We start from the raw sequence: 18,138 nt of genomic DNA, 5'->3' as shown, positions 1-18,138 counted from the left end.
TTGTTTGATATTAGGTGCTGCATAATTGCCTTCTTAACTAGTTTCTCCATTATTTTACATGGAATTGAGGTGAGGGATATTGGTCTGTAGTTTGATGGGTCAATTCTAGAGCCCTTCTTAAATAAAGGTGTTACATTTGCTTTGGACCATTAGCTTGGAATTTCACCATTGTCAAATGACTTTTGAAAGATGAGAGTAAGTGGAGAAGACATTGAGATAGAACAAAAGCGTAAAACGTGAGGACTGACATTGTCTACACCAAGTGATTTAGATATATCTAGTGCTGAGAGTTTCATAAGAATGGCCAGAGTATCGAAAGATATGTTATTGAGGATTGTGTTAGTTCTACAATCAAAACGGGGAAGATTGTCATTGGATGGCTCTTTGCTGAAAACTGATTGAAATTGATTGTTAAGTGAATTGGCTATTGTAATTTTGTCAGAGCTAATGATCTCGCTGGAACTGGTGATTCGCATAGATGAGATCTGATTTATTACAGAGCGTTTACTATTTATGTATGAAAACAGTCTTTTAGGGTTACGCTTATCATTGGCAAGGGCAATTTTGAAGGATTTCAGAGAAGAACGACTTAATTTTTTAACGAGCTTTCTAGTTTCTCTATATTCCCCAACCAAGGATGTGATTTTCCATTTTGAACTGATGTTACGAGCCCAGAGCGATTTTTTAAGTCGAATAAGAGATAATAGTTCTTTTGTTATCCATGGTTGTTTTTTGGTGGATGGTTTGTTCGGCATACGAGGGATGAATTGATGACAACATTCATTGTATTTGTTGAGCCATTTATTGAATTCTTCGTTGATTTTTTCGTAGTTACCAAGCTTGTATATAAACTTAGAGCTGTTGAAATGTGATAATTTTACGCAGGAAGCCAGTTTGTAATGCCAGGTGATAGAACAATGATATTGATCAGACAAACTGAGTGGAGGACCGATGTTAATCTCACTAGCACGATCTGGAGAGTCACATATTATTTTATCAAGAGTGTTTGTCATAGGGCGATTAGCAGGTTTGAAAGTAGGGACAGTGACGATTTGGTGAAGATGAAAATCTTGAAAGAGAGAGACAAATGAAGAACTGAGACCAATTTTACTAGAGGAAAAGACTGAATTGGAAGTCCAAGTAATCTCTGGGAAATTGAAATCACCGGCAATGATGATACCATTGTATTTTTTGGTTGATACTAAAATTTTAGCATGGAAAATAACACTTGAAATCTCTGAGAAGGCTTTGATGCCTGAGGATGGAGGTCTATAAATGCAGCCTAGGAGTAGAGTTTCATTCAGAAGCTTTAGTTCGACCCATAATTGTTATGAATAGTAACGAATAAAATCTTTGTGTAGTAGGGATTCCTCTATTTGGTTTGAGATGATTTTATTGTTTGTATATATAGCTACACCTCCTCCGATTTGGTTGCAACGGTCTGAACGATAGAGGTTGTAGTTCGGAAGTGAGGGAGTTGATTGGTCATTGAACCATGTCTCGGTGATAAAAATAGTGTCAAAAGAGTTGTTTTCTGCAAGTAATGACAGTTCGATGAGTTTTATGGGATTGTGGGAGGTTGCATTGGTGTAGAAGCACGAAAGATGAGATAATTTAGTGGAAGAGCTGGCCTTGTTAAGGAACGAATTAGTGAGATGTTGAGAGCGACGTAATGGCTTCAGCAGCTGATTTCCATTTGAGAAATGGGTTCCTCTCTCTTCCATTGATGTTGACTGTTTTGGATGTGTCAATGCATTTGATTTTTTCGCTGCGGATGACAAATCGAAAGGGTTTGTCAAGTAAATCTTTTGCCAATAATTCTGCATTTTCGGTAACACGCTTTTTGTTTAAGTTGTTGAATGTTTCTTGTTCGAGAGGTGTACGGTCTGGGCGAATGTAGACAGATTTTAATTCGTCTATTGAGGCAAGTTGCTTTGCATTAGATAAGAGATCATTGCGGTGCTCTTTCGAGTCAAACTCAACGATGATCAATTCATTTGGTTCAGCTGCTATAGTAGTTAAACTGGTGGTATTGTTAATCTTTTAGCATTTACTCATTATTTGAAAATAACAAAACCTTGAATTAATGCTTACAAATTTTTTTTAAAATTATTACTCTGAAAACTTTGTTTATGCTCATATAATTAGCTTTCTTCAATATTTTAACATGCCTTAAGGAATCATTAAATTATGGGCTAAAAAATTTATTATTTTATTTTTTAAGTTAAACTTTTGATTAAATTTGCTTTAAGAAAAAAAAGTTTTAAAAAAATCATAAAAGTTTTTTATCAGCAAATATTTTGCCAAATTTATTTTTCACAATAAAATATTTCGTTTGGATAATTTTCTAACTGTATTTTTACATAAATATGTCAAATTTTATAAAGCCATAAAGTAAACTAAGCGAGTTTAGACTTTCTGTGTAAGGTGTAAATTAGAAAACTTCGAATTACTTTATGTAGTTGAACTTTTCTTTTTGTGGGAAGAATTCCTTAAGATTGTAATGAAAAATTAAATTCTATTAAACTTGAGCTGTTTGATTTCGATTGGTTCTAAGAGCTTGTGTTTTCGATCTTTGAGGTTTGAGGTTGTTTGAGGAGTATATTATTACTTTGCCAAGTTACATCATCAATGGAAGTATATATTAAACTAAATAAAAAGTAGCGTTCATAATTTAAAAGATGTTTGTTAATCTAAATATCTTTTAAAACTATTAACTTAAACTATTATGCTAACCAGCTATTACTTAGATATTCATATAACTTAATAGGGTGTAATAAACTATTCCTAAATTTTATGACTGCATTAAGAACTTATGTCTAATAATTACAAACGCTGATAAAGAACTTTTTTAAAATTGAAATTGCTGAAGAACCGTCATTGATTTACAATGACTGTCTAGGAGCCTCTAAAATCCGGCACTTTAAACTTTTAATCATTGAGTTAAAAAAATTAAGATTATTCTGAATATTATTCTCAGTAATTATTTTGGGTTTTTTCAGGAAAAAACTTTCTCAGTAGAAATCTTTAAGAAGTGTTAAAAAGAATCTCTTAACCCTTTGAACCCGCAGTGAATCCTTGGTTTAGATTGAGAGAACAGTTTAACTAAGGTTTACAAAGCAAACTTGCAAAATATAGTTCGTAAATTGAATTATTATTAAAGCTGGAAACACAGTATTCGAAAAAAAAAGGAAACTGAAAACCCCGTATTCCGTTTTTTACAATATGTGCGGTACAAACCACACGTGCACTTTTTAAGTCATCCTCATTCGGAACGCAAGTTACAGATTAGGTGCAATAATCTTTAAACATAACTAAGAAACCATAACATGACTACTGAAGAATCTGTAAAAACAGAAGAAACCGACATCTCTCCTTTGGAAAAAAAAATAATTAGACAAATTGAGGTAGACTATATATATATACACACACATACATACATATATACATTAAAGAAGACTAATTTGGTTACTGTGATAAAGAATAGGATGTAAGACTAAAATGTTTTTGGAATTGTGTACTATGTTTCTTGATAGAAAAAAAGAAGTAGACTCATTCAACTGTCAACAAGTAGGAGCACTGCTAAAAAGATGGTGGCTCTTGCTCCTTGGAGCAGTAAGATTCCACTTACATAGTGATGGATTTTAGCTGACAGGCTTATCAAACCAGTTACTAATGTTCTTTAGCCTGAACATTGTTTCAATACAAAATTTAGGAGGCTGAAGTTTCCACTATCAATTCTTATCACAACAGCACTTGATCTTTTAGATGATAATTCATGGTTCACATTTTTAAACCTGCAGTTAGAATCAAGCGTTCTCACCTAGGATGTTGTACAATAGCTACATTTAGCCTCATATTAAATCATTGAAACATGTTCAGTGCTGAGCAGAGGGTCATATTCAGTTTCAATTTCCTATTAAGGGTAAAATAATATAGAATCCTGGATATAACAAATCAAAACTGTGTAATATTGCAAAATGAAATTCTTGACAAATATAGTTTATTACAGTTTAATCAAACTTAAATTGTGATAGTAGTAATGGTATTTATGCATATATTTAAATGTACTGATTTTTTTTTTTTTTTTTTTTAAGAATCTTAAAGATTAAATTCAATAGGTGTGCATTTAAAAAATTCATCAAGTACTTTTTATAAGTTTAATTATTTTGATAAGTATATCTCATCCAAAGATCTGTCAGTATATATTGCTTGCTGAAATGTTACAGTAATTTTTATTTAGTACTACTTTGGAGATGTTAACCTTCCACGAGATAAGTTTTTAAATGAGAAAATGCAAGAAGATGACAAATGTATCTTTCATTTAACATCTAATTTTAAAAACCAATTTATTTTTTTTTTTTACATATTATGAAAAATATGCCTTTATTTTTATGTATATATAAATATATACATACATGCATGCATATGCATATGTGTGTATATGTGCATGTGTTGACATATAATTTAAGCTAGAATTAAAACATAAGTTGATCTTAGAATCCATGATGATAGTAATTGTGAGATAGAGAATTAATCTGAAACATTTGTTTGTTAAAAATTATGAGGTTTTTAAAAGAAACATTCCTTAATTTCAATTTCACTATCAGGGATCACTATAGAATGTTTGACAACCTTTAGTAGGCTGAAGCAACTTTCAACAGACCTGGATGAAATAAAAAATGCTTTAAAAAAGTCAAAAAGTGGGTTGCTCGAATTACATGAAACTGAGTATAAAGTACGTCGTTCAGGGGATCGACCATTGCCTGATCATGATGACCCTATGATTCGGAAATCTTCAAAAGAAAAAACTTTATATATGGTAAAAAAAATACTGTTATTGCTTTTTTTAGACATCTTTTATTCAAGAGGGCAAATTTTTCTCAGTAATCAGGTAGGAGAGTATAGCTGAAATGTTGTTTTAAATACAAATATAAAATATTCAAGTTGAAATATAAATATTAGTGATATTAATTTTTTACCTTTGTTTTTTTATTTTTGTTTGTTATCCCTCTTTATCCAATGTAATATTTTGTTTTACATATCCTTCTCTCTCTCTTATCACTAGATGTCAAATGTTCATTCATCATTCCAAAAATACATTTTTTTTCTTCCAACTATTTTTGATGCCTTAGTTATATCACTGTATAAAAAATAAACTATTTTGATTATGCTTCATATATATTTAATAGATGAAGTGTTAAATATAACACTGGTTCAAAGATAAAAAGTTGATTTATTATTGTTTATTTAATAAGTCTTTTTAATATAGCTTCAACAGTATTCTAAAATTTCTTTATCAAATTTGTTTTGCAGTTGCTACAAAGCAACTATTAAAATTTGAAGTATGTTATTTAGAAAGGTTTTCCTGAAAATTATGGTATTGATGATATACAAGAGTTTTTTGACAAACAAGATATTAAGGTAAGAACTGTTAAGTTTGAACACCAGAATTAGTAAGTTGATTAATTCATCATAAGTCACTTCATAGCACCAGCATGCTCACGATTGGTTATATACCATTTGCTGACTTTTAGACAGAATTCATAAAGCTACGTAGAGACAACAATAAGAAGTTTAAAGGCTCTATCTTTGTTGAAGTTAGCACACAAGATGAAGTTAAAAAGCTGACTGATAACAAGGAACTAAAATGTGAAGAATCAACTCTTCTGGTTATGTTAAGGTAAAATCAATAACTTTAGTAAAATACTTTAGAATTTAAAAAAAAAAAAAAAAAAAAAGTTATTCCTTACCTTCTAAAATTTCTGAGAATTGTTTTATAAAGGATTTCTTTGCACTAAAAGTGGTGAAATTATTTTCGTTAAAGAAAAAGAATTTTTTTGTGATTTGCAATTTACTGAGGGGTGGACTTACTCTATGCGTTTAAGATTGGGATAAATAAGGGTCAGGATTGTTTTCCTGACAACAATAATTAGATAATTTCAAAAAAAATTCTGTTTTGACCTGAAATATGAATTTCTTCATGAAAATCTTCTCTTACATTTTTGCTTTAGAGATGATTATTTTAAAAGTAAAAATATTGAGCGAAAAGAAGGTGAAAAAGTTAAAAAAGAGTAAGAAATATTGAATTCTTATTTTTAATTTTTAAAATTTCATTTTTCAAAATTAATAATCAACATTAATTGTTTTCTAGAAGTCAGGAAGAAAAGTCCAAGGTAAAAAGTGTTTTTTTTTTTTTAAGTTAGTGCATAAAGAAACTTTGATGTTTGTTAACTCATTTTTATTTCTTTTTTAGTTGGAAACTAAACCAGGTTCTGTGTTACATTTCAAAGGTGTTGGGGATGAAACAAAAAGAGAAGATTTAAAGGTCAGAAAAATAAAACATAAAAGCATTTTTAGCAATTTAAAGCTTTTTCACTTGAGAGCTCTCTTTTTTTTTTTTTTTTTGTTTTTTTTTTTTTAAAGGCATTGTTTGGTCAACATCAACAAATTGCTTGGGTTGATTTTGAAAAAGGAGACTCGGAGGTATAATCATTGTTATTTTAGTTTTATTAAATTTTTTACATTTTTATTCCTTTTTTAATTCAATTTTTATTCTCTTTTTATCCATTTTAATTTGCAGGGGTTTATCCGCTTTCAAGAAGAACATTCAGCACAAAAAGCAATTGATGCTGTAAAGGAAACAAATGATGAGAAGAAGATAATCATAAATGGCACTGAATCTACTGTAAGAGTATTGGAAGGTAAAAGAGTAATATAAATAATTTAAATACAATGTTTTTGTAGTGAAAAAGTTTGGGTTAAATTCTTTTTTTATTTATATTTATCCATTCTTTATATTATATTTTAATTGTACTTTGTAATAATTTGTAAATACTTTGTAAATGCTTTTGTAGGCGAAGAAGAGGAGAATTACTGGAAAACGTTACGCTTGGATATGCAGAAAAAAAACAAAGGTGTTTTTGAAATTTCAGTTTTTGAATTCCAGTACCTTCTGTTTTAAAAGTTTATCTAGTGCTTTAACTGGTTTTTTTTTTTTTTAACTGTTTTAGGTGGTAAAAATAATAGAGGAAAAGGAAATAATCGTCGTGGTGGTGGTCGTCGCGGTGGCGGCGGTGGCCGTGACTCGAAATTTCAGGGGAAGAGACGAAGACCTTGGGAAGACAAAAAGAACGCTGATGCTGATGAGAGCCCCCCATCTACCGAACCAAATGAGAGTTACGAAAAAAATGAGAAAAAGGTAAAGCTGGACTCTGAAGCGTAGTTTTTAATTTGCATATATTTCCACCATATTTAAGAGATTGTATATACGTAGCGGGAAAAAATTTTTTACACACGATTTTTTTGTTTTTACTTGGAATTAGCGCTTTTAGTCTGAAAGTTGTACTTGCATATCAAAGACAAAAATAGATAAGCTGTTTTTTGTCAGCACCGCCCCTCAGGTAAAATGAACATATTAAACCTCCTCGCCTTACACATTTCTTTCTCAGCTATTGCTGGGCGCCACCCAATAAATTCTAGGTGACAGATTGTTCTAGTTTCTGCCTCCAGTTGCTTCCGCTTCATAATTAATTGGTGGCCATCTCTAGAATCTTCTTTTGGAGGGCACGGTTATCACGGATCATGATAATGCCAACCTAGCTGACCCATGAACGCCACTTATATGGGGTGATAGCGCACACAACAAGGTACCCTGTGATGCAAATTTTGAAATCTTTTAATTTTATCCTCGGAAAATAATTTAATTTGAATGTTCAAATTGGGTGAAACTCTGACTTCATAGCGCGCTAATAAAAACACCTGCAGAATGAGAACCACTCTTATATAATTTGATAAAAATTGGTGTAAATGCAGCCTATAGCCACACCAAACTCTGGATAAAACATCAGTCGAATTGGTTCACGGGTTACGGAAGTATGGCAGCTTTAGTTTAAATTTTGTTAGTTTTTTTCTAATTCTACTTCAAAACGTTACCGATTACTGTGATATTCGGTCACTATTTTCAAAATTATGGTTACATGAGTGTTCTACGATGTAATACCAACAATTCTTATTATAATTATTTAATTGCTACATGTACCGTTTTTATTTTACAGACCAAAATATTGGTTTGCTATTTAAAATGTAGTTTAACTTGGCTTATGCATAAGGTGAAAATCTCGGGATTTCCTAAGGTATAAATTACTGCCAAAGTGTAAATAAACCCTAAAATAAGTGTAAAACCTGGTCGAAGGACTTCCAGTTGGTAAAACAAGAAAAAAGATAAATCTCTGTTAACAAATTTTTTTTGACTCTTAAATCTTCTTAAATACATTTACTTTCAAAATTAAGGTCAAAAAATAACTACTTAAACCCTATTTTTTACATTATATTTTTTACATTATATTTTTTACATTGTAGTACCATTAAACAGCATCTGGTTACAATTTAAGACATGTATTTTGATTTCTACATAAAAAATTTTTTTAATAAATAGCTCAATATACTTTTTTAGTACAAATACTCTACAATATTATTTTTAATATCAAAATTTATAATTTTTATCTTAACAGCATTTAAGGATTAATTTGGTTAAAATGTTGATTACAAACCGTGAGCTATGATTTTCTGCTCCTTATCTCTAATAACTCAAATTATGCTAACAGTCCTTAAAAGATGCTTATTGTTTACATCAGTTATGCAGCACAACAATCTCTCTTTGTACTCAGGATGGTTATTGTTTTGCTTCAACAGACTGTTTGATCACTATAAGGCCCCAGAAGGGATCCTTTGAGACTGATGAAATCCTTTATTATTGAGTAACACCTCTTGAAATTTTCAATTCTTTCAACGAAGTCCGGCTCTAGGATGATTCCAAAGCCTTGATAACTAAATTGAAACTTTTGAATGCTTCAATTATGTGAAAGATGTTGGGAACCAAATTTGTATCAGCAATGCCACTTATATGGGGTGATAACGTACACAACAAGGTACCCTTGTTGTGTGCGCTTTCACCCCATGTAAGTGGCGTTATTGGGTCAGCTAGGTTGGCATTATCATGATTCATGATAAACGTGAGGGCGCCGCCAATCGGGAAGCTAGAAGTAATTTTAGAGACAAGATTTAAAGGTTGCCATTATACAGAGAGCGACATCTTCGTTTTAAAAAAATGCTATTGGTTATATATATTGTTTGTTTTTTAATTAACAAATAACATGAAAAATGAATTTGCCGCAAATATTGAAAAAAATTTCAACAAAAATTGTGTTTTACATAATAATGCCAAATGACGTTGCTTAATTTTTCTTTAAACAAAAAGAATTTAGATTGATGTGCAGATTTTATTTTTTGGTTTCCACTATTGAATTCTTCACAAAAATATTGATTCAAGCCTTTAAACTTAAAGCTTTGGTTCTTGAAAATTTTTTTTAAAAAGATTGAAGCGGCTCAGATCATAATACAAGTTGAAAATTCGAATTATCAGCATACAAGTTTTATTGCTCATCAAGATAAAAAGAACACAACACCAAAAGCAACACATCAACCCTGAGACAATTTTGTTTTTAAATTTGAAATTTTATCAAAAAATATTCTTATACAAAAATAATTGTAGACCTTCTTGCTAAATACTCAAATGGCTACTTAGGAGGTCTTGTATGGATCTTTCAATTTTCAATTGGATGAATAATTTCAAATTAATGATGCACACCTAAGTTTATAATTCGCATTTTGCTTATAACCTTTCTTTATTGTGTATTTTTATGATCAAAATCACCTTTTATCGTTTGTTTTAATCTTAAAAAAAGCTGATTGTTTGGGAAAGTATTGCAGTTAATTAAATATTTCCGAGAAAATATAAAAACCAACTTTAGAAATAAGATGGATGGATTAAACAAGAATTAGAGCTAAAAATAAAAATAAAAGTTTGAATAAAAAAAAAGTGTTTTCGAGGATGTTTTAGCGGAAAATCTAATTTATCAAAAAACTTTAATTTACAATATTGCATAGTCTACCAAAAATGTCCATTTTCCATTCCTCGAAAGAGCCAAATATTTTCCAACCTTGCTATTATTATTATTATTACTATTATTATTATTATTATTATTATTATTATTATTATTATTATTATTATTATTATTATTATTATTATTATTATTATTATTATTATTATTATTATTATTATTATTATTATTATTATTATTATTATTATTATTATTATTATTATTATTACTATTATTATTATTATTATTATTATTGTTGTTGTTGTTGTTGTTGTTGTTGTTGTTGTTGTTGTAGTAGTTGTTGTTATTATTATTATTGTTGCTGTTGTTATTATTTATTATCTCTCAGAAAATGTCTATTAACCAAGATAAACAACAAAAAAGTGAAAGAGCGAGCTCCATCAGTATGAAGAGATTGGAAATATAGAACTGCGTATGCCGGCTGGAAACCTTTGCAAGCTTGATAAAAGTTTTTTAAAAAACGAAGATTTACAACAACTAATAAGTGATGATTAGTTTTCAGATAAGTTTTTCAATCACGAATGCTGACGTCACAAAGTTAGCACTTCACCTTAGCTGATGACACATAGAAGTGACATACATTTATTTGATGAGTAGAGGAGTAATTTAATTAAAAAAGTTTCGCTATTTCACAGTGAAACAATATGCAGACCCATAGCCAAAAGTGTCTGTGGTCCTCACATCATTCATGCTAATTTTTTACAATCAAGCAATTTTCTATTGCAGTTAATCTTTTTTTTTTTCTAGTTATCTAATTTTTTTCTTCAAAATATTCTCCGTGCATAAAAAATAAATTCCCAGTTAATGTGGTTCATTCACTTTATATTTCATTATAATGCATACGGTTCATTCATTATACGAAATGAAATTTCCTTAAAAAATCTTTGATCTCTTCGAAAAATTCGTTAAATAAAAAAGTTGTTTCTAAGACGACACGCGTACTTTGTAACTTGTTGAGACGTTCCATTTCAGTTGTGTAAAATTCAACTACCTAATAATTGGGGTAATACTTAAAAAAGGGTTTTTCTTGTATATGTTTCGACAAATGTTTAACTTATCTGTATTTTTCGCTTGTACTCTCTTTGTTCACTCAACCAATCATTATCAGAAAGACAAACCATTTTAAAATTCTTTCAAATAAATTACTATCGATTTGCAATCTTCTTTAGATACATCAATAAATAATATGCAATTAGTTATGAAAGAAATTACCGTGAAACAATCTACTACCAACAGCTAGACTGAGTTTCAATAAATAACCGATATTATTTTAATGAGCTCTTAAAATGGTCCACAAAAAAGATAATCAAACAAAAAGAGTTGTTACTGCTACAGAAAAAAGGTATTTAACATTCTTAACAACAATGGATTTTTTTTGGTATATACTTTTTGATTTTTTTATAGGCATGGTTTATTTTTATGTATTATATAGTTGCTCTTCTCTACCACAGTAACATGTACACAATAAAATTTAGTATATTTGGGATTTTTGATATTAATTTTTAGATATGCTTATTTTTACATTAATTTATATTATATATAATATTTAGTTTACATAAGTTTAATTACTTTTGTATCACTTTAGTAATATTTAGTTAATGATTGTCTTTAAGCTACTGATTGTTTTTAGCAATATTTAGTTAATGATTGTCTTTATTCATTTAAGAGTTATAATGCTGCAAATCTTCATAAGCTAATTAAAAGTTATATAAGCTAATTAAAAGTTTTTATGTAATTAACTAAAATTAATCTCATTTCTGGTTCACTTAAACTTGATTTGCTAAATTTTCTACAGGCTCCTAATTTAAAAGTTTTATTTTTTAAGAGTTAAAACTTAGTGTAAGATAAAATTTAATGAAAGACCTTGATGGTCTTACATTACTGTTTTATTAAAAAATTACATAAAAATACAAAAATAAAATATTTTTAAAAAGATAACTTCTTTGATTTTTAATTTAGCACATTTTACTGTCTGAAAGTTTTTGAAAAATATATCATGCTTTTTACAGTTTTTCATGTCATGTTGAATCACAATATAAAGAGGAGGAATTTTGTAAGAGCTCAAGTGAATCTGAAGATGAAGAAGAAAATTATGATCGCAGGCATGTAAGTGAGCCTTAAAATGTGATTAAATCACATTTTTCAAATAAGTAGTGAGGTTATGAAAAAAAAGGTTTTTCATTTTCTTTTTGTTAAATAATGAATCTTTCTCTTCGTTAAAATAAGTTTCTTTGATGAAAGTTTTAAAAAGATATTTAAATAAATTTTAACAAAATTCTTTTAAACTATTTTTTTTGTAGGATTTAAATACTGATTTTCCTCCTGAGTATTGGCAAATTCAAAAGTTAGTCAAATACTTAAAGGTATTTACAGTGATGAAAATGATTTTAGCTTCAAAATCTTCAGATTAGTGTCATCATCATGATTAACTAATGCATGGTTTATTTCATTCTAAAAGTGGAAGATATGAAAGTGAAAAATTTATGGATTATAAAGTTATGGCTTATTGAAATTAATTTTAAGACTACACACATAAATGTGGTGTAACAAAAAAGATCTACAACCTGCTAAAATTTCATGATTACTGGCACATTTTAAAAAGTTTGGAAAATTTTTTAATATATCTTATATTTTTATAATTAGTTTTATAAAAAAAATTATATAGTAAAAAATTTATCCAACTAATTTCATGTAATATTGGTCAAAGAAATGTTGCCAGTTAAAAGACTTTGTGGTTTGTTTTGTTTATTTAATTAAGATTTTCTTTTTCAAAAATTAAATGTTAACTATTTGTGTCAATCTTAATATGCCTTGAAATTGTCTTTGATAAATTGCTTGTCAAATTTTTTCATTAATGTATTATACAATAATATTACATATAATAAACAGCTGAAATAAATATAATTAATTAGCTTTTATATAAATCATTTACTTCATACACCTTTGTGACCTATAAAAATATTTAAATTAGTCTTTTTTTAAAGGGTGGTAATCAAACAGCAACTGTAATTTCTTTGTGTGCCTTAAGAGATTTTAATTTGCATCAAGAAGCTTGTCAATTTGCTATGAGAGATGTTGGGGGGCTGGAAATACTTATTAATCTTCTGGAAACAAATGAACTCAAGTGCAAGGTATCTAAAACCCTTAGATTTTTTTTCTGCGCTTTATGAATTGTGTATTATATTCTAATTGCTTATTATGATTGGATCTTTGAATACTCTAAAAGTTATTTAAAAAAACTTACAGATATGCATTTGTATGCTATATTCTAATGACTTATTCTAATAGGTTGGATCTTTGAAGATTTTAAAAGTTATTTCAGAAAACCTACAGATATGCAAAGCCATAGCAGATTTAGGTGGTCTACAAACCATGGTCAAAATACTTAGTTCACCAAATAAAGAGTTGAAATGCCTTGCAGCTGAAACTATTTCTCATGTGGCTAAGTTTCGCAGAGCAAGAAAAGCTGTCAGACAGTATGGAGGAATAGTAAAACTAGTACATGCAATTAATAGATATATAAATTTTCTCCATTAATTCTTTTTTATTTCATTTTTAAGCCGAAAGTAAATTATGGTTATCATAAACAAGTGCAACTTGTTTTTTAGAAATTGATTTTTAGAAAGAAATTAAAATCAAAAAGCAATGTTGTAGAAAGTTTTTTGTATTTTTGCTTTTAAATATATGATGTCAGAAATATTTGAAACTGTATGTGTTACTGTTTCGTGTTGAGTTTAGGTCCAACTTCTTGATTGTAATGATGTATCTAAAGAGCCAAATAATTCTATAGAAATAGCTCGTGCTGGAGCCTTGGCATTATGGAGCTGCAGTAAAAGTACTAATAACAAAATAGCAATAAAAAATGCAGGTGGTATAATGTTACTAGCTAAACTATTGAAATCTAATAATGAAGGTTTGCTTATTCCAGTTGTTGGAACATTACAAGAGTGTGCTTCACTGGTAAGAGGCTATAAACAATCTCGCTAGCTTGTACAAGAATAAATGTTTGGTAAAGTTTATGTTTTCTCTAATCCTGTTATTTCCCTAATATTTTAGCCCAGCTACCGTCTTGCAATTCGCACAGAAGGTATGGTAAAAGATCTTGTGAGTAATTTACGTACAAATAATACTGAGCTACAACAACACTGTGCAAGTGCAATATACAAGGTTGTCACATAAATTTTTTTTAATTTGAAAAATCTTATTTAAAAGTTTCTTATAAAATAATCTTATAAAATAAGCTTCAGATATCACCTTATATTTTGCATAAAAAATCTGGTTTGTTTTTTTATTATAAGTTATGATTTCTGAACTTATCTTAAATTACTCAGTTTTTTAAATCATCCTGTGTTTCAACTTGTATTTGTAGCACAGAAATGTAGTTTTTATATTCTATATTAATAATGAAGAAAATAAAAAATACTTTAGTTTGAAAACAACTAATATGTTCTAATAATTGACATATTAGCTAATCTATAGGTTGTTTTTTTTTCTCAAGCATTTAATGATTTCCTTTAAGGCTATCATTGATTTTTAACAGAAAATGATTTTTTTTTGTAGTGTGCTGAAGACAAAGACACAAGAGATCTTGTTCGTGTGTATGGAGGATTAGAACCATTGATAGCATTACTAGCAGTTGCAGAAACTAAAGAGTTGCTGGTTGCAGTAACTGGTGCCATATGGAAATGTGCAATTAGCAGTGAGAATGTGGTAGTGTTTCAACAACTGAAAGCAATTGAGCAGCTTATAGCATTGCTTAATAACCAACATGAAGAGGTTAGATTGTTTCTATTAGTTATTTTCTAGGTATCTCCCTGAGTTAAATTTTTTTTTCTATTACAGTTAACTAAATATGTTTAGTTGTTTAGTTGTTTCATCACATACAAGATTTCATTACATACAAGATTTTTTTGAGCATTTCTGCAAAAATAAATTTTGGTTTGCATAAAACTTAAAAGAAAATGTTTGAGTTCTTAAATGAGCTTGAAAAAATGAATTAAATGTGAACTTGAATATAATAATGTATTTATCTTGAAAGTTAATGAACATTTTAATCATGTTTTGAATTATTCTCAGAGTTATTATTATTATCATTAGTTGTTATGTCTTCTAATCTTAGGTTTTAATCAATGTTGTTGGAGCTCTGGGGGAATGTGCTAAGATATCATCTAATTGCTCTATTATTAGGAAATCTGGTGGTATAGGTCCAATGGTTTCACTTTTAACTGGAACAAATCAGCAACTACTTGTAAATGTAACCAAAGCAGTTGGTGAATGTGCAGCTGAACAAGAAAATATGGCGTAATATTTGTATAAAATAAGATTTTAGTTCTATAAATTGACAGTTATTTTTGACAGTTATTTTAAAGTTCATTTTGGTTGTTTTGGTTTTTTTTTGATGACTTAAAATTTACAGCTTTATAATTCATTGATTTTTTTAACCATAAGTTTGGAGATTAAAGAAAGGTTAAATTTTTTTTTTCTATTATTTTTACTTTGAAGATTTTTATGAAGAATATTTTTTTTTTACAGCAAACTTTATCTTAAAATATTAAACAATATTATAAAATTTTAATCAGGATTATTGATCGATTAGATGGGGTTCGTTTATTATGGTCACTGCTAAAATCACCAAATCCTGAGGTATTAAGTTTTAATTTGGCTTCAATAAAATTGGTGTTTGCAATTATTTGTTTATTACATTTTTATACATATTTTTAAAAAAATAAATTTTCTTAGAAAATATTTTACTACTGGTTAATATTTAATCTTTTTCAGAAGTCAAAAAAGTAATGATAAAACTTTTGATTTTTAGGTGCAGTCTAGTGCAGCTTGGGCAATATGTCCATGCATTGAAAATGCCAAGGTTCTGTTCTTAGATACAAATTTTTGATAAATTTGATAATTTCTGGTGTTTTATTTAAAAATAAGTTGTATTTTTTAACAAAATTAGGGTAAATTGCTTTTTGTTAAAATAGTTTATTAAATAATTATGAGTTTTTCAAATAAAAACGATTTATTTTCAATTGTTATTTTTTATTACAAACAGCAACTATTACAACAAAAAATATCAACCATATTTTGTTTTTTGCCAGATTTTAAATGAATTATACTTTCAACTCTATTACTTAAGGATTAACTAAAATACCATAAAGTCATGATCTTGAGTTAATCATGAGTTAACATTGATGATTTTTGATACTGATGATATTGATTAGAAGGAAAGGTTTCTGTTGACAATGAACCGAAATTAAGTACTTAAGAATTGATTTCATTCTTACGACAAAAGATTTATTCTGATTTCATTGAATTAAGTTCAAAGTATCATAAGAAATGTTTTTTCTTAGGACGCAGGTGAAATGGTGCGTTCATTTGTTGGAGGTCTGGAACTGATTGTCTCTTTACTAAAGTCTGAAGATTCAGAAGTACGTTTTCATATATCATTTCATACGTTATTTCATATATTATTTAAAAAAGATGTCACGCTTAAAAATGAGATACTCAAGGGGTTCGGTAAAGCAGACGAGGTTGTTTTTTTTTTTTTGTTTACTGGTATTTTCTCGCTTCTATTAAATAATTCGACTTACTCTCAAAAAGGTGTAAAAGTTACGGAAGCTCTTAGAAATAATTTTGCTTTTTTTTTCACTTTTATTTTTTATTTTTTTTTTTTTTGTTATTATCATTATTATTATTATTATTATTATTATTATTTTTATTATTATTATTATTATTATTGTTATTATTATTATTATTATTATTATTATTATTATTATTATTATTATTATTATTATTATTATTATTATTATTACTGAAAACTGAAAGTTAAAACAGGACATGGGCCTTATGCAACTTTTAAAAATCTTTTTTTATGGATTTTTATAAATTTATCGACGTGTTTCTCTGCAAAAATTTCCTTTTTTTTGTTTTAAAAGCTATTAAATAGTAATAATAACAAAATAATAATGGAAAATAAAGGTGGCATAAAAAATATGTATAAATATATTTTTATGTATTGAATTTTCTGATTTTAGGTTTTAGCAAGCGTCTGTGCAGCGATAGGAAAAATCGCTAAAGATGAGGAAAACCTTGCTGTTATAACAGACCACGGGGTGGTACCTATGTTAGCTCATCTAACTGACACGGTAAATAACGACTGTTAACTGCAAAAAATTTTATGTCATTTTAAGCTTTATGTATAAGTTTTTTGTGCCTTAATTCTATAGGCCGATGATCGTTTGCGACACTATCTATCAGAAGCAATTGCACGCTGTTGTGCTTGGGGTAATAATCGAGTATCCTTTGGTCAAGCTGGAGCAGTTGCACCTTTAGTTCGATATTTAAAGTCAACAAACATAGAAGTCCATCGCTCTACTGCCAAAGCATTATTTCAGTTATCACGCGATCCAAATAATTGTATTGTGATGCATAGCAGCGGCGTTGTGAAGGTAATTTAAATTATTTTTCTAAATGTTTATTTTGCCACAAAATTAGAAACTCAACAAGTGCTATATTTGACTATGTGTTACAATTTCTATTGTTGTTATACAAATTCATAGTCACTTCTTACGATGGTCGGATCCTCTGATGAACAGCTTCAAGAAGCAGCAGCAGGATGTCTCAATAACATTCGTAAATTGGCTCTAGCAAATGAAAAAGCCATGCATGTTTAACAACACATGTTGTTTTGTTTTTGTTTTTATGAATTCACTTTTTTCAGAATGGTTTGATACTGCATATTTTATTGAATAGAATACTACATGTTTTTGCGTTAATATTTTTTAAATAAAATTTATAATTTAAATGCTGTCTTGACGATTTTGTGTGTTGCCTTTACCCAATAAGAACTGAGAAGAATGAAATACGTTTGCATCCTCAATTCCAGGTTATTTTTTTTGTCACAGTTGTTGATGTTGTATCAATTTCTCCTCCTCAACCAACTTTAATCAACTTCGAGGTTAACTTCATGTAGTCATCAGGTTAAAGCTTTTGGGGTATTTTACATCGTTGATAGTCTATATGAATTGCAGTGTGAAAAAAAAATTGTTTCGAAAACAGAAAATGAAGTTGAATCGAGATGCGGGATTATTCACTTTGAGAATTGGGAATAAAAGCGTTTAAAATTTCCAAAGTAAAAAAGGTTTTGAAGGAAAAAATCATAATGCGCTATCTGAAAGTT

The 18,138-nt window shown here is 28.6% G+C and overlaps 2 protein-coding genes across 2 annotated transcripts; both read left to right on the top strand.

The window, feature by feature from the left end:
* The first annotated feature begins 3,208 nt into the window (after nucleotides 1-3,208).
* On the top strand, nucleotides 3,209-7,300 carry LOC145185228 (lupus La protein homolog). Its single transcript, XM_090098325.1, has 12 exons — nucleotides 3,209-3,407; nucleotides 4,244-4,313; nucleotides 4,611-4,822; nucleotides 5,359-5,424; nucleotides 5,538-5,683; nucleotides 6,015-6,074; nucleotides 6,155-6,176; nucleotides 6,257-6,328; nucleotides 6,427-6,486; nucleotides 6,584-6,704; nucleotides 6,858-6,917; nucleotides 7,014-7,300. Exons 1-12 carry the CDS (start codon nucleotides 3,330-3,332, stop codon nucleotides 7,223-7,225), a joined length of 1,179 nt encoding a protein of 392 aa, XP_089954451.1. The 5' UTR covers nucleotides 3,209-3,329; the 3' UTR covers nucleotides 7,226-7,300.
* A 3,584-nt stretch (nucleotides 7,301-10,884) lies between these two features.
* LOC145185223 (outer dynein arm-docking complex subunit 2-like) lies at nucleotides 10,885-17,836 on the top strand. The gene is made up of 16 exons (XM_080061069.2): nucleotides 10,885-10,965; nucleotides 11,132-11,304; nucleotides 11,972-12,068; nucleotides 12,263-12,325; nucleotides 12,947-13,093; nucleotides 13,251-13,460; nucleotides 13,701-13,922; nucleotides 14,019-14,129; nucleotides 14,523-14,738; nucleotides 15,082-15,263; nucleotides 15,542-15,605; nucleotides 15,778-15,828; nucleotides 16,310-16,387; nucleotides 16,994-17,104; nucleotides 17,186-17,407; nucleotides 17,519-17,836. Exons 2-16 carry the CDS (start codon nucleotides 11,249-11,251, stop codon nucleotides 17,630-17,632), a joined length of 1,944 nt encoding a protein of 647 aa, XP_079917195.2. The 5' UTR covers nucleotides 10,885-10,965; nucleotides 11,132-11,248; the 3' UTR covers nucleotides 17,633-17,836.
* The last annotated feature ends 302 nt before the right edge of the window (nucleotides 17,837-18,138 follow it).

The sequence above is a fragment of the Hydra viridissima genome, unplaced genomic scaffold (genome assembly GCF_058129835.1).
Source record: "Hydra viridissima isolate aposymbiotic clone 2 unplaced genomic scaffold, HvirCarnegie_v1 scaffold_9, whole genome shotgun sequence".
Classification (NCBI taxonomy): Eukaryota; Metazoa; Cnidaria; class Hydrozoa; order Anthoathecata; family Hydridae; genus Hydra; species Hydra viridissima.
The sequence above is the reverse complement of the archived record's forward strand: the minus strand, read 5'-3'. Positions and strand labels throughout refer to the sequence as shown.

Bases quoted from the DNA above. Each gene is read 5' to 3' on its own strand.
- LOC145185223 (XM_080061069.2), top strand. From the start codon at position 11,249: ATGGTCCACAAAAAAGATAATCAAACAAAAAGAGTTGTTACTGCTACA. The intron at 15,606-15,777 runs GTATTAAGTTTT...TTTGATTTTTAG, and splicing joins TAAAATCACCAAATCCTGAG to GTGCAGTCTAGTGCAGCTTG. The intron at 17,408-17,518 runs GTAATTTAAATT...ACAAATTCATAG, and splicing joins ATAGCAGCGGCGTTGTGAAG to TCACTTCTTACGATGGTCGG.
- LOC145185228 (XM_090098325.1), top strand. From the start codon at position 3,330: ATGACTACTGAAGAATCTGTAAAAACAGAAGAAACCGACATCTCTCCT. The intron at 4,823-5,358 runs GTAAAAAAAATA...TATGTTATTTAG, and splicing joins AAGAAAAAACTTTATATATG to AAAGGTTTTCCTGAAAATTA. The intron at 5,425-5,537 runs GTAAGAACTGTT...GCTGACTTTTAG, and splicing joins TTGACAAACAAGATATTAAG to ACAGAATTCATAAAGCTACG.